The 13,262-nt window shown below is 42.3% G+C and overlaps 1 protein-coding gene across 10 annotated transcripts in view; it reads left to right on the forward strand.

Annotated features, from left to right (window-relative positions):
- The window catches only part of TNRC6A (trinucleotide repeat containing adaptor 6A), a 202,108-nt gene that overhangs the window by 96,362 nt on the left and 92,484 nt on the right, over positions 1–13,262 (forward strand). For 5 of the 10 annotated variants that reach the window (XR_013831598.1, XM_079945070.1, XM_079945073.1 and 2 more), the window contains exon 3: positions 8,958–9,005. Coding sequence is in view for 9 of the 10 variants with exons in the window: in XM_079945070.1 (XP_079801196.1) it covers positions 8,958–9,005 (48 nt within the window). In the remaining variant the exon portion in view is untranslated. Of the gene's footprint in view, positions 1–8,038; positions 8,588–8,957; positions 9,006–9,114; positions 9,175–13,262 lie in introns of those variants that run through there. The other 5 variants (XM_079945071.1, XM_079945069.1, XM_079945072.1 and 2 more) reach the window with 3 other exon arrangements.

The raw sequence follows: 13,262 nt of genomic DNA on the forward strand, positions 1-13,262 counted from the left end.
CGACCTTGCAGACCATGTTAAAGTTACTGGGCTTTGAATCAAGAGCCCTGGAAAGCTTTTGAATTATTTTAAGTTCAGGAGTACGATGATCAAGTTTTCAATTTAAGAAAAATCACTGAGGCTGCTGAACGGTGAATGATTTCATGTGAACATGTATAAAGCTGGTGAGGATGTGGTGCATCAGAGCCCCTCCTGCGATTGGAAATGTAACCTGGTGTAACCACTTCGGAAACACTGTATAGCTTCTCATGTAGTTAAGGATGAACTTATTCTGTGATTCAGTATTTCTATTCCTAGCTATTTATCCAAGAGAGATAGAAACATATGTCTACTGTCCACAGAAGAAGAAAAAAGAAAGAACAAAAAAGACTTGTACAAGAATACAGCTTTATTCATAGCAGCTTTATTCATAATAACCACAAACTGGAAACAAGTGTCAGTTAACAAGAGGATGGTAAACAAACCGTGGTACATTCATTTAATGGGATAATTCTCAGTAACAAAAAGGAATGAACTTCTGACACATGCAACAATATGAATGACTAGGATATGTTCAGCAAGAGAAGTTAGGCACAAAAGTATATATATATGCGTACTATATGACTCCATCTATATGAAGTTCCAGAACAGACAGTACTAACCCATAGTGATATAAATCAGAAAAGTGGTTTCTTGGCGTCAGGTGTGTGTGTGGGGGGGGGGCAGGGGCGGGGGGGATCAGGTGAGTGATGAAAAGGGGCACAAGGGAATTTTCAGAGCTGACCAAGTGTTCCATATAGTGATTTTGGTTACACTAATTTTGGTATTTATTTTGACAAATAACTACATGTGTCAAAACTCGTCAATTTTTTTTGACTTCAAAAGTGTGCATTTTATTGTACGTAAACTATACCACAACAAAAAAGAAAGGGAAATAAAAGTGAATTGGTGGCGTTTTCAGGGTATACCATGGGGGTTGGCAGTGGAGAAACAGAGGAAGGGAAAAATAAGAGAAGTTTGGAAACAAAGTAACAGTGATATATTGGATGAGAGGGAGGGAAGAGTCAAAATTGACTCAGGTTTCTGGCTGGGGCAGCTTCGTGCCAGGTATTACTGCTACCTGGGGGAAACTGTCTCTTTGGGGACAGGTTTGTGTGTGGTGGGGGGAATGGGACAGAGAAGGAATAAGGCTAAATTCTTTTATTTATTTACTTATTTATGTATTTATTTATTTATTTTTGGCTGCATTGGGTTTTCGTTGCTGCGAGCGGGGCTACTCTTCGTTGTGGTGCGCAGGCTTCTCATTGCGGTGGCTTCTTGTGTTGCGGAGCACGGGCTCTAAGCACACGGGTTTCAGTAGTTGCAGCACGCAGGCTCGGTAGTTGTGGCTCACGGGCTGTAGAGTGCAGGCTCAGTAGTTGTGGCACACAGGGTTAGTTACTCCGCGGTATGTGGGATCTTCCCGGACCAGGGCTCAAAACCCCTGCCCCCTGCATTGGCAGGTGGATTCTTAACCACTGCGCCAGCAGGGAAGTCTGGAATAAGGCTAAATTCTGACACATCAATCTGAGAAGTCCTCATCTGATTGTCCCCATTATACTACCCTTAATCCTGTTAATCGTGCGTTGCTAGGTTGTCACTGGAGTAGCATTCCTCTGCTCTTTCCTCAGTCCACAGCAATGGTTCTCCATAGGGTAATATTTCACCTCCACTCCTCAGAGGGGTGGGGGAAACTGCTGAAGGGGTTTGGGCTGTCACAAAGAGGTGGGATTCAGTGGAGAGGGGCTGGACAGGGACAGTCCCACAAAATGTAGGACCGCCCCCCGACATTCTCATGAGTGAAAGCATGTTTGTAATTATCCAAGGACCTAACTCTTTACTTTATTCAGCATTACTATACACTTAAATTTTCAGTAATTCAATGTTCCCCTAAATTGAAAGAGAATTGTTCTCTAGTTGTTCAGAACTTGACTGAGAGTTGTTCTCTCTTCCAGATAAATTACATCTCCAGCATCACTACAGGTCTTGGTGTATGAGTAGTTATTTCAGCACTGCTGCATTTGTAGAAGTGATTCAACACATAGGTGCCAGGATCTGCCGACTTTACTGAGTCTTCCAGTGTAGACCATTACCAAGTATTTACATAGTGAAAGACATTTTATTTTATTTACTTTCCTTTGACTTCTTTATTTCAGACATGTCATTTTATGTGATTTTAAAATTATATGTTAGGTAGCTTATACTATCTATGATGATCATTTAGGGATAGAAAGGGTGGTGTTACAAAATATTTCTTATCAAAGGGAGCTGCGGGGTCTAATTGAGTTGAGAAAAAAAGATCTACAATGTAGTGGTTAGTGATCTAGGCTCAGAAGCCAAATTGCTTGATTTTTACCACATTTTAGGTGACTCTGGGCAAGTTAATTATTCTCATCTGTAAAATGGGGATAACATCATTGGGCTGTGTGAGGACAATGATAATGATCAGTTAATTTTTTTTTTTTTTTGAGGTACGCGGGCCTCTCACTGCTGTGGCCTCTCCCGTTGTGGAGCACGGGCTCCGGACGCGCAGGCTCAGCGGCCATGGCTCACGGGCCCAGCCGCTCCGCGGCATGTGGGATCTTCCCAGACCGGGGCACGAACCCGTGTCCCCTGCATCGGCAGGCGAACTCTCAACCACTGCGCCACCAGGGAAGCCCCCAGTTAATATTTTTAAAGCACTTAGAACAATACATAATTGGCATGTATTAAGTACCAAATAGATTTCAGTTAAATAAAATAATTATACTCTTTCCAGGAAATCTCATTTGTGTTCATGTTTTCAATATCCATTTATACATTATTGTGAAAATTTTTCTAAATTTAAAAATATTTTGAGTGAGCTTTGTCTAAATATATAGATTTCATGATGGTATTTGGTAGAGACTTGGGAGAAAAAATAATCCTTTCAAGTACATAATTTTTCAAGTATTAGGCTAGTCATTTACCCTTCTTAGATAAGGAAGAGAGGGTTGAAGAATACTTAAGCTCTGGTAACCTCAGAAACCAAAGGAACAAAAAACCCAAGGAAGAAAGACAAATGGAGAAAAGATCTTATTTACGTTTAATTTTGTATAGCCTCTGTTTCTTACTATGCTCACTAAGAAGAAGCAAGAAGCTTCCTGAGATAGTTACAGATTCTTCCAGAGCTATTCCATAAAAAGCTATGGTAGGAAAGTCAGTTAATGTTATATACAAATTCTCAAACTGGAAACTTCAACCATAAGGCATGCAACATATTATAACATTCACTTAATCTAGAGAATATGCTTGTTGTAGGAAATGGCATTTGCTTACTTAAACCAGCTATGTTAGAGAAACCCATTACTCTGTACAGAACCTTGTTTCTGGTTTTGTTCCTAATTGTTTATACAAGTAAGTAAAAATGGTGGCACCAGTGGATTTAAAGCTAAATACAATACGAAGCCTGTTTTCATCCACAATAAGGACCCACAGTTTAAACCTCCAGCCTGAGACCCTTCCTCTGCTGTTCCCTAGGTGCTGGGTTGGCTGCCCCTTATCTTTCAGCTCTCAGATGAAGCTTTACATTTTCAAAGAAACCTTCTTTGACCACACAATCTATGTAATGTTCCTTTGTTTCATGCTTAGCACAACATTTCTTTCCTTCTGTGCACTTGTCATAGTTTATAATTATACACTTTATAGTTTGCTTTAAAAAGAAAAAATCTGTCTGCCTCTTAAGACTTAATGGACAGGAGTAGTTGCTCCTGTATTGCTGAGAACTGGGCCCTAGCACAGTACCTAGCACATATATTTGTTGCCCAGACAGACTGGCATTTTAGCATTCTGGGGTACACAGGTGAGATATGGGCTAAAAATATGAATTTGAGAGTCATCTACATTTAAATAGTATTTAAATACAAGAGAAAGGATGGAATTACCCATCCGAAGGAGAAAGTTGAGAGACAGAGAAGGGGAAGAGTCTGGAACAAAGCCTTGGGGTTCTCCAACATTTATTTGGTACAAAGCAAGAGATGATGGCAAAGGATACAAAAACAAGAAATGGCTAGAGAGGTAAAAAGAAACCCAGGAGAGTGTGCTGCCAAGACATTCTGGAAAAGAAGCTCTCTTAAGAAGGCAGGACTGGTCAGCTGTGACAAATACAGCTAAAAAGTAAATCAGGGGCTTCCCTGGTGGCGCAGTGGTTAAGAATCCACCTGCCAATGCAGGGGACACGGGTTCCAGCCCTGGTCCGGGAAGATCCCACATGCCGTGGAGTAACTAAGCCCATGTGCTGCAACTACTGAGCCTGCATGCTGCAACTACTGAAGCCCATGTGCCTAGATCCCGTGCTCCGCAACAAGAGAAGCCACCGCAATGAGAAGCCTGCGCACTGCAACGAAGAGTAGCACCCGCTCACTATAACTAGAGAAAGCCTGTGTGCAGCAATGAAGACCCAAGGCAACCAAAAAAAAAAAAAAAATGAAGTAAATCAAGAGCAGGATAGAAATGTTACTATTGAGCTTGAGAGCTTCAAGGTCATTTCTGACTTTGATAAGAGCTGTTTGTGGGGAGGAGTGGGGATGTCAGGTTAGAGTGGGCTGGGAAAGGAGGTGAGCAACTGGAAGCAGCTGGTATAGAACACCTTTCCAAGAAGTTTTTCTGGGAAAGAGAGAAAAAAAAGAAAAGAAATGAAGCTGGAGAGGAATGAGGCATCCATGGAGTTGTTTTTTGTTTTGTTTGCGTTTTTTTCTTATTATGGAAGTTACTAGAATATGTTTGTATGATGATGGGAAATATTCAATAGAGAGACTAATTATTAATAAAGAGAAGGAATAATAAGAGAAGACCCCTTAGTAGGCTTTTTTTTTTTTTTTTTTTGCGGTATGCGGGCCTCTCACTGTTGTGGCCTCTCCCGTTGCGGAGCACAGGCTCCGGACGCGCAGGCTCAGCGGCCATGGCTCACGGGCCCAGCCGCTCCGTGGCATGTGGGATCTTCCCGGACTGGGGCACGAACCCGTGTGTCCTGCATCGGCAGGCAGACTCTCAACCACTGCGCCACCAGGGAAGCCCTTCTTTTTTCTTTTTCTTTTTTTTTGGCCACACCATGCAGCATGTGGAACTTCCCCAACCAGGGATTGAACCCATGCCCCCTGTATTGGAAGCATGGAGTCTTAACCAATGGACTACCAGGGAAGTCCAGCAGGTTTCTGATAAGGAATCAGTGCTGGTTTTCTGTTGTCATTCTTCTTTGACCTACCCCTATGCACCAAGTTTAAGAGATAATCAAAAAGTGATTAGCATACCTTCATAATGCAGCCCTCTAGGAGTCATATGTGATTGTGTCAAACCACTCTGGAAAGATCTTCAAGAAATTATATCTTCTCAGCTTCCCTGGAGCTGGGAATTAGTTCCAGGGTTTCTCAACCTTGGGTGCTATTGGTATTTTGGTTCAGATACTCTCACGCTGGGGGGAGTGGGGCTGTGCTGTGCACTGTAGGATGTTTCGCAGAATCCCTGGCCTCTACCCACTAGGTACCAGTAGCATCCAGTTGTGACCATCAGAAACCAGAAATTGCTAAATCTTTGTGTGAGGGTTAGGGAGCCAAATTGCCCCAAATGAGAATCAATGATTTATTCAAACCTAAGAAAATCTAATTTTTTTTAAAAAAAATCAGTTAATCTTAACAGCTGTGTAAATGTTGATAAATATTACATTGCTTTATGCTTTTGTGGAAAACTGTTCATAAACCTGGTATGAAAGCATACTGTTCTATATACACATGTTCATTTTTTTAACTCCTAAAGAAATGCTGTAATATAATTTTTAATGCTTTAAGTAGAAAGAACAATAAAAGAAAACAAACCCAAATATATGCATGGATGAATCGAACTTAGGGATATGGCAAGAAAAGGAAAGTCACTAGCATTTATTTGGTGCCCCCTACATTTTACACTTTGTAAACCAGATTAAAAAAATTTTTTTTTACATGCTCATTGTATAAAAATGAAAAAAAAAGCCAGATACATTAAAAGAAGGAAATTAAAAACTATATCATCAGTTAACATTTTGGTACATATGCTTTAGGACTTTCTGTGCATCCATTCATTCCCTTATACATTAACTTATTACACATCTCCCTGACAGAGGACAGGAACTGGGCAGTCAAGGGAGGTTTTGTTTCTTTTTAATGGGAGAGATTTGGGCATGTTTTAAAGGCAATGAAAGGATCAAAGCAGTAGAAAGAGGAAAATGGGATGATCCGTAAAGTGAGGTTCCTGAGAAGGAATGGATTGCAAGCACAGAGTTGGAATCATCTTTAGATTGGGGGGAGAAAGCGTTGTGAGGGACTTCCCTGGTGGCGCAGTGGTTAAGAATCCACCTGCCAATACACGGGACACGGGTTTGAGCACTGGTCTGGGAAGATCCCACATGCCGCGGAGCAACTAAGCCCATGCGCCACAACTACTGAGCCTGCGTGCCACAACTACTGAAGCTCATGTGACTAGAGCCCGTGCTCTGCAACAAGAGAAGCCACCACAATGAGAAGCCTGCGCACGGTAACGAACAGTAGCCCCCGCTCTCAGAACTAGAGAAAGCCCGTGCAGCTACGAAGATCCAGTGCAGCCAAAAATAAAAAGAAAAAAAAGAGAAAGCGTTTTGAGAGGATGGAAGGAATACACACATATGCACACGAATATATGTATCTTATTGTATATACAGGTATGTACATTGCTGTATCTACCCGTAGGTATCTTGTATCTACATGTAGGTATATATTTTTACTTTATGTACACATATGTAGCTTACTGTCTTCATATATAAGTATCTTACTGTATCTACATGCTTTCACAGTGTGAGCTACTTAGGAACTTGCTTTTTTAGTTATTCTATTGTAACCATTTTCCGCTGTGCCATTACTCTTCCTCTCCAGCATTTTTATAGTATCCTAACGCGTGCAGTAGTACAGTTTTTTTTTTTTAATAGATCTTTACTGGAGTGTAATTGCTTCACAATATTGTGTTAGTTTCCGTTGCCCAACAAAGCAAATCAGTCATATGCATACACATGTCCCCATATCCTCTCCCGCTTGAGCCTCCCTCCCATCCTCTTTATTCCACCCCTCTAGGTCATGGCAAAGCGAAGAGCCGATCTCCCTGTGCTATGCTGCTGCTTCCCAGCAGCCAACTATTTTACATTCGGTAGTGTATATATGTCGATGCTACTCTCACTTCACCCCAGCTTCGCCCTCCCACCCCATGTCCTCAAGTCCATTTTCTATGTCTACCTCTTTAATCCTGAACTAGGTTCATCAGTACCATTTTTTTTTTTAAGATTCCATATATATGCATTAGCGTACGGTATTTGTTTTTCTCTTTCTGACTTTGTATGACAGACTCTAGGTCGAACCACCTCACTACAAATAACTCAATTTTGTTTCCTTTTAAGGCTGAGTAATATTCCATTGTATATATGTGCCACATCTTCTTTATTCATTCATCTGTTGATGAACATTTAGGTTGGTTCCATGTCCTGGCTATTGTAAACAGTGTATTGTAAACAGAACAACCACTATGGAGAACACTATGGAGGGTCTTTAAAAAACTAAAAATAGAACTATCATACGACCCAGCAATCCCACTACTGGGCATATACCCTGAGAAAACCATAATTCAAAAAGAGACATTTACCACAAAGTTCATTGCAGCACTATTTACAGGAGTTCAGTTTTTAAAGCCATGTCGTAATGTTGGACATTTTGGCCGTTCACAATTTTTCACCACCACCAACGCAGGACTTAATATCACGATGGTGACGTTATCTGTAGCTATCTAGGATTATTTTTTGAACAGAAGTTCATGCAAGTGGAATTGCTGAGTCAAATGGTCTGCAAAATTCGAAGGATAAAAATCGCTTCTAAACCTGTCATCCTCAGGTATGCATTATTATCTGAGGAGGAAACAGAGAAGCAGAGAGGTTAAATAATTGGCCCAAGGTCAAAAATAATTAGAAGTGGCGGATTTCAAAAGCAGCGAGGAATCATCACGCTGCCGCTGGGGTAGAATTTGCGGTTTATGCGATTTTTTTTTTTCTGCTGTGTTTTGGTGGGGGAGGGGCCGGGCAGCAGGGAAGGAAACTTGTGTCGCAGCAAAGAAGGAGGAGAGGGACTCAAGTCAGAATCCGAGGCGGCCGTGCCAAAAAAGGCTGGGCTCGGAGTTCGGCGGGGCCCCCTGCCGCTGTGCGGGGCGCCTCGGAGGCTGTGATCCCCCCACCCCCCCACAGGGAGGTCCAGCCGGGGACCGCGCCACGCCGGGGTGGTTGCCAAGGGCCTACCCAGCCTGCGGCTCTAGTTGCTAGGACCTCCATCTTGAGGCCGGTGGCCGCGGCACCCCCGGAAGGGGTTGCCGAGTGGGGCATTCACTTCCGGTTTGGGGCCTGCAGCGGCGGCGGCGGCGGCGGTGGCGGCGGCGGCGGCGGCCTCGGGTCGGTGTAGAAAATGGCGCTGGTGCAGCGGCTCGGGCTTCTCCCCGCGGCGCTACGGAGGGCTTGAGGCTCGCGAGCCTCACTCGCCGCGCCCCACTTGCTCGTGCACTTTACACACATGAGGTGAGTGGGGCGGGGGCCTCCCTCAGGGCGGGAGGAGCCTCGGGCGCTGCCGCAGGGCCCCCGATTGCGGGCTGCAGCGGCGGCGCCGGGCGTCCCCGAGATCTCGGGCCTCGGCGCGAGGGAAACCGGCTGCGCTGCTGCGGAGGCCGGACGGGAGGCCCGGAGGGGCGGCGCTGCACGGCTGGGGCCAGGCCGGGGGCTGCGGCTCGCTCGCGTCGCCTGACCGCAGTCGGGGTTGCAGCCCCGCAGCTTTGTGAGCCCCCCCGGGCTCCCCTCCCCCTCCCCATCCGGCCCCGGCGCGAGCCTCTGCCGCAGCAGCTCCGTTTTCATGCGCATCTCTCTCTCTCTCCCTTTTTCTTTTCTGTTCCAGAGAATTGGAAGCTAAAGCTACCAAAGACGCAGAAAGAAATCTTAGCAGGTAAGATGGGCGAGCTTACCGCCTCTCGACCTATTAATCTTGTATTTCCACTCTGGCTCGCCCTTGCTGGGTTTAGAAGTTACCCGGTGTCATTTTCTTTCGCACGCAGGGAGCAGACACGGAGAAGAGGCCGGAGGGAATACTGCATGGAGGGATTGCGGGGAGATGCGTAATTACGCGTGTGTTCCTTTCTTTGGGGGTGGGGGGAACACAGCGAAAAGCAATTCTTGTAAACTTAGTTAAAGCATTCTCACCCTTTTAGAATTTAATTAGGGGACTTGTGCATTAATTACTATTGTAAATGGTTGCAGGCATTGTGTGACTCATGATTGAGGCGGCCCTTATGGCGGGCTGTCAAACTGTTTTGGCTTCCCCGTTATTACTTTGAAACTCAAATTGTTGCCTTTATAAAAAGATACTATGTGTTCGCATTTTTTTTTCCAACACATTGTAGTCAGGCGGATTCTGTTGCACTGGAAAGAAACAGTGTTGCCCTTGAACTTTACCAAGCATAAACTGCGTTTTGTTTTCTTTTGAAAATACATTTATATCTACGTTCTGTATGTGCTCTTTTTATCAGCTGGTAAAATAATTAAAAATCTGTTCCAGTAAGTGGCTCTCATTCCTCTTGGACCTGAGTGCTTTTGCACTGGTAATTTAAATCTTCACCACAAAGGGGTTTTTTGGTTTTTTTAAACGATGCCTTTATGGAAATGTTGAGCTTTATTGAGCTGTAATTGCTTAAGCATCAGGGCATTGCACCATATTTAACTCTTTTTCACATTCATTTTCTGTCTTACAGTCTTTTCCTTTCTTATTCGCCGTTTTCTTTTGCATCGTATTGGGACACTCAGAAACTTCTAGATTAACCTAATCAGTGAGCAGCTTTCTTTCACTTGAACAGAATAAAATAAAATTTCTCTATCTCAGGTCTTAATGTAGTTTGTGCTTGGTGATTATAAGTTTTATGTTTGTGTTGAGGTTCTTAATTAACATTCACAGTTCAAATTATCTGAATATTTTTCAGCATATGGAATCATTTCAAACTGCTAGTCTTTTGAGTTTTATAGATATTAATTTGTTAAAGTGATCATTAAAGAATCTGTTAAGTCGGTGAAGGATGGACGTCATCGTCTTACCAAATAAGAGATTTTCTGTTATTCAAAATAATTACAGGATCATTTAAAGGAAATCAAACCCGATGTCACTGACTAACTGTTGGATATTTAAATAAGTTTTGTCAAAAGCTATTAAAGAAATGTTAAGATATGAAACGGTTAAATAAAAGAGGTTGAATTTTTAAGGTGTAATGTCAGAAAGGAGCTTGGAGGTATCAGTCTGTTTCTCTTTCTTTTTTTGCTTTGTCAGGTAACTGTATCAGTGTAATTCCTATGGAGGTTTTCTGGGACTATAAATTAAAAATTGTCTCTACCACAGGTATAATTTTTATATGCTATTACAGTTGGATAGAACTTGGAGTCTCTGTATCATCTGTGTATGAGAGTCTGAATCCCAGCTTTGGCACTTACAGTATGACCTTGACTCTTGGCAAATCACTTAGTCTCTCTGTTCCTAATCTATAAAACAAGAGGTTTGGGCCAGCTAGTTGCTAAGGTCTGTTAGGTCCCTAGGGTTTTATAAAAAGGAGTCAAGTGTTGTCCCTGGCCACAGAGAGCATGTGCAGTCTAGGAGGAGGACTGTCATGGGTACATAAATAACTAATACAAGGTAGATGATGTAAGAGTCAAAAGAAGATACCATTCCATTCATATACTTAAGGCTCTTCAGTTGGTCAGAAGGAATGAAAAGGAAAAACAACAGGGCACTGTGTACTAAGGACCTTGTGAGAGGGGAACGTTTCCTAAAGGTTAAAAGTTTCCTGAGGCGGGAGAGAGATGATTAGGTGGGTAAATGCTTCCTTTCAACTCCATCCTTAGCTCTGTGCTTCCTTTTTCACAAATAAGGAGAGTATGTCTTTACCCATTTGTGCTCTCCCCAGGAAGGCATTATCCTATATTCATTCAGTGAACATTTCTTGAGCATCTTATATGTTCCAAATGGAAGACTAGGCACTAGGGAGGGGAAGAATGGAAGTAGCTGAATTTATTGAGTGTTTTTTCTGTCTGCCTGGCACACTTTTCTGAAGGTCTTATATTGACTCATCTGATCCTGGAACACTGTGAGGTAGGTACTTTTACTGTTCCTGTTTTATAGGTGAAGACTTTGATGCACAAAGAGGTTAAGTAGCTTTCAGGAGGCCACACCACTGGTATGCTTTGGACTGTATTGTGTTGCTTCACAAGAGGCATGGTTCTTCACCTTGAAAAATTTGAAAAAATCTTTGGGGAGGCACAACCCACACATACAAGCAACACTTCTAGATCAGAATTTCTCAACCTGGGCACTGTTGACATTTTGACCAGATTATTGATTAGTGTGAATTCTGCCCTGTGCATTGTGGGATGTTCAGCAGCATCTACCAGAAATACTCAGATGTGACAATCAAAAATGTCTTCAGATACTGCCAGAGGTCCCCTGGAGGGCAAAGTCACCCACACTGTTGTAGATCTTCATGTTTCACGAAGATAACCAAACATTTGGATTTTTAACGTTAAATCTTTAAATGTTAAATACCTTTTAATACCATGGAACTCCAAATTCCCATTGTATAGACCTGTTTGGTCTATACAATGTTTGGAAACTCTAGTCTCTGAATGAATGACAAAGTTACATTGCCATTCTCCCTTCCCTCTGCTAAACTGCAAACCCTCAAGGCAGCATGCCAGGTAGCCCGTGCCAGTTAAACAAAATTGGCACAATAGATAAGTTTAGTTGCCCACACAAGCTAAACTATCTAATTTACTGTTGGCCATTAAAATTGTCACTTTTTGTCGGTATCCTGGGCATTCAAAAGAGAACTGTAATGTCTAGATGTGTGAGATCGCCATTGGAACTAAATTTTAAAGAATGGAATCAGTTTTGAAAGGCAGAGAAAAAGGCACTGTAGGAACAACAGCAGAAATGAAGGCACAAAATCCAGAAAGTATAGGGAATTTTGAAATAGCAGTAAGTAGTTCAGTTGGATTGGCATATAAGGGTGGGGGCAGGTGTCGAGTTTCTTGAATATCAGGTTGAGGACTTTTTGCATAAATCTTACATTGTGGGAAGCTACTACGTGCTTTTAGGTAGGGTGGTGATAGGATAGAAAAATGATAACTAGTGATCTGGGCAAGAGGTGTGATGAAGACATGAATTAACATGGTAGTAGAAAGAGGGGAGAGTGTGAGATACTGAAGATGTGGACTGTGGGGTTTGGCAGCTACTTAGTCTGTGATCAGTTGTGAGAGGAGTAAATACACAGGGTCTCTGTCTTGGCTGAATGGGAGATTGACCCAGCCTCTGAACAGAATAGATGTGAGAACAGAAATAGGAGTTTGGAGAGATAAGATGGTAAGTTACAGTTTATAGTTGTAAGAAATCTCTTGTAACTCAACTTATCTAACTTAAAAAAATATATATACCAAAGTGATAGAATCATTGAATATTTAGGTCTGGACCATGATCCCAGCCAATATTCTGATCCCTTCATTTTACAGATGAGAAAGCTATGGTCAAGGTTATAGTCTCTAACAAGTGACAGAGCTGGGATTCAAACAGGCCTTTTGACTCTCACTATAGGGTTCTTACAGCTAGGCAGCATTTTATTTTATATTGCACAATAGAAAAGAGAGAACTTTGATTTCTCCTTTCTTTCTGAAAACGTGAGAACAATTCCCTCAATAATTTTGTGACCATTTTACTAATTTACTGTAATATAGGGTGTGTTGTCTAAAGTAGAACTACATGCTTCATGTTATGCTGATTTATTTTTCTCCCTAAACCAACCATTAAATGTCATCAAGTGAAGTCGTTAAAGATGCTGTGTACCATATAATGTAGCATCTAAACTGGAACGTTTTTATCTGAGACACCTTTACTTGGGACATGCTAAATAAGAAAAGACTAGGGACAGCAGGAGTAAACCAGAGCATTAGGTCTTCCTAGATAAGGTGGACCCTGCTCTTGGAATTCACCAAACTTTATCTGGAAAAAAAAAAAAAAATCATCTGATTTTGTTAAGCTTTTCTGTTGCTTTCCTGTGATGTAGTGTAGGCCAGCAATTTCATATTAGTAGGTTTCTTTCTGGCTTTATTTGGCATCTATGTGGTCTATCAATTGGTAGAATAAATGAATCACAAACTGTAAGCTTAATTTTAA

Source organism: Stenella coeruleoalba (assembly GCF_951394435.1).
Source record: "Stenella coeruleoalba genome assembly, chromosome: 15".
Lineage (NCBI taxonomy): Eukaryota > Metazoa > Chordata > Mammalia > Artiodactyla > Delphinidae > Stenella > Stenella coeruleoalba.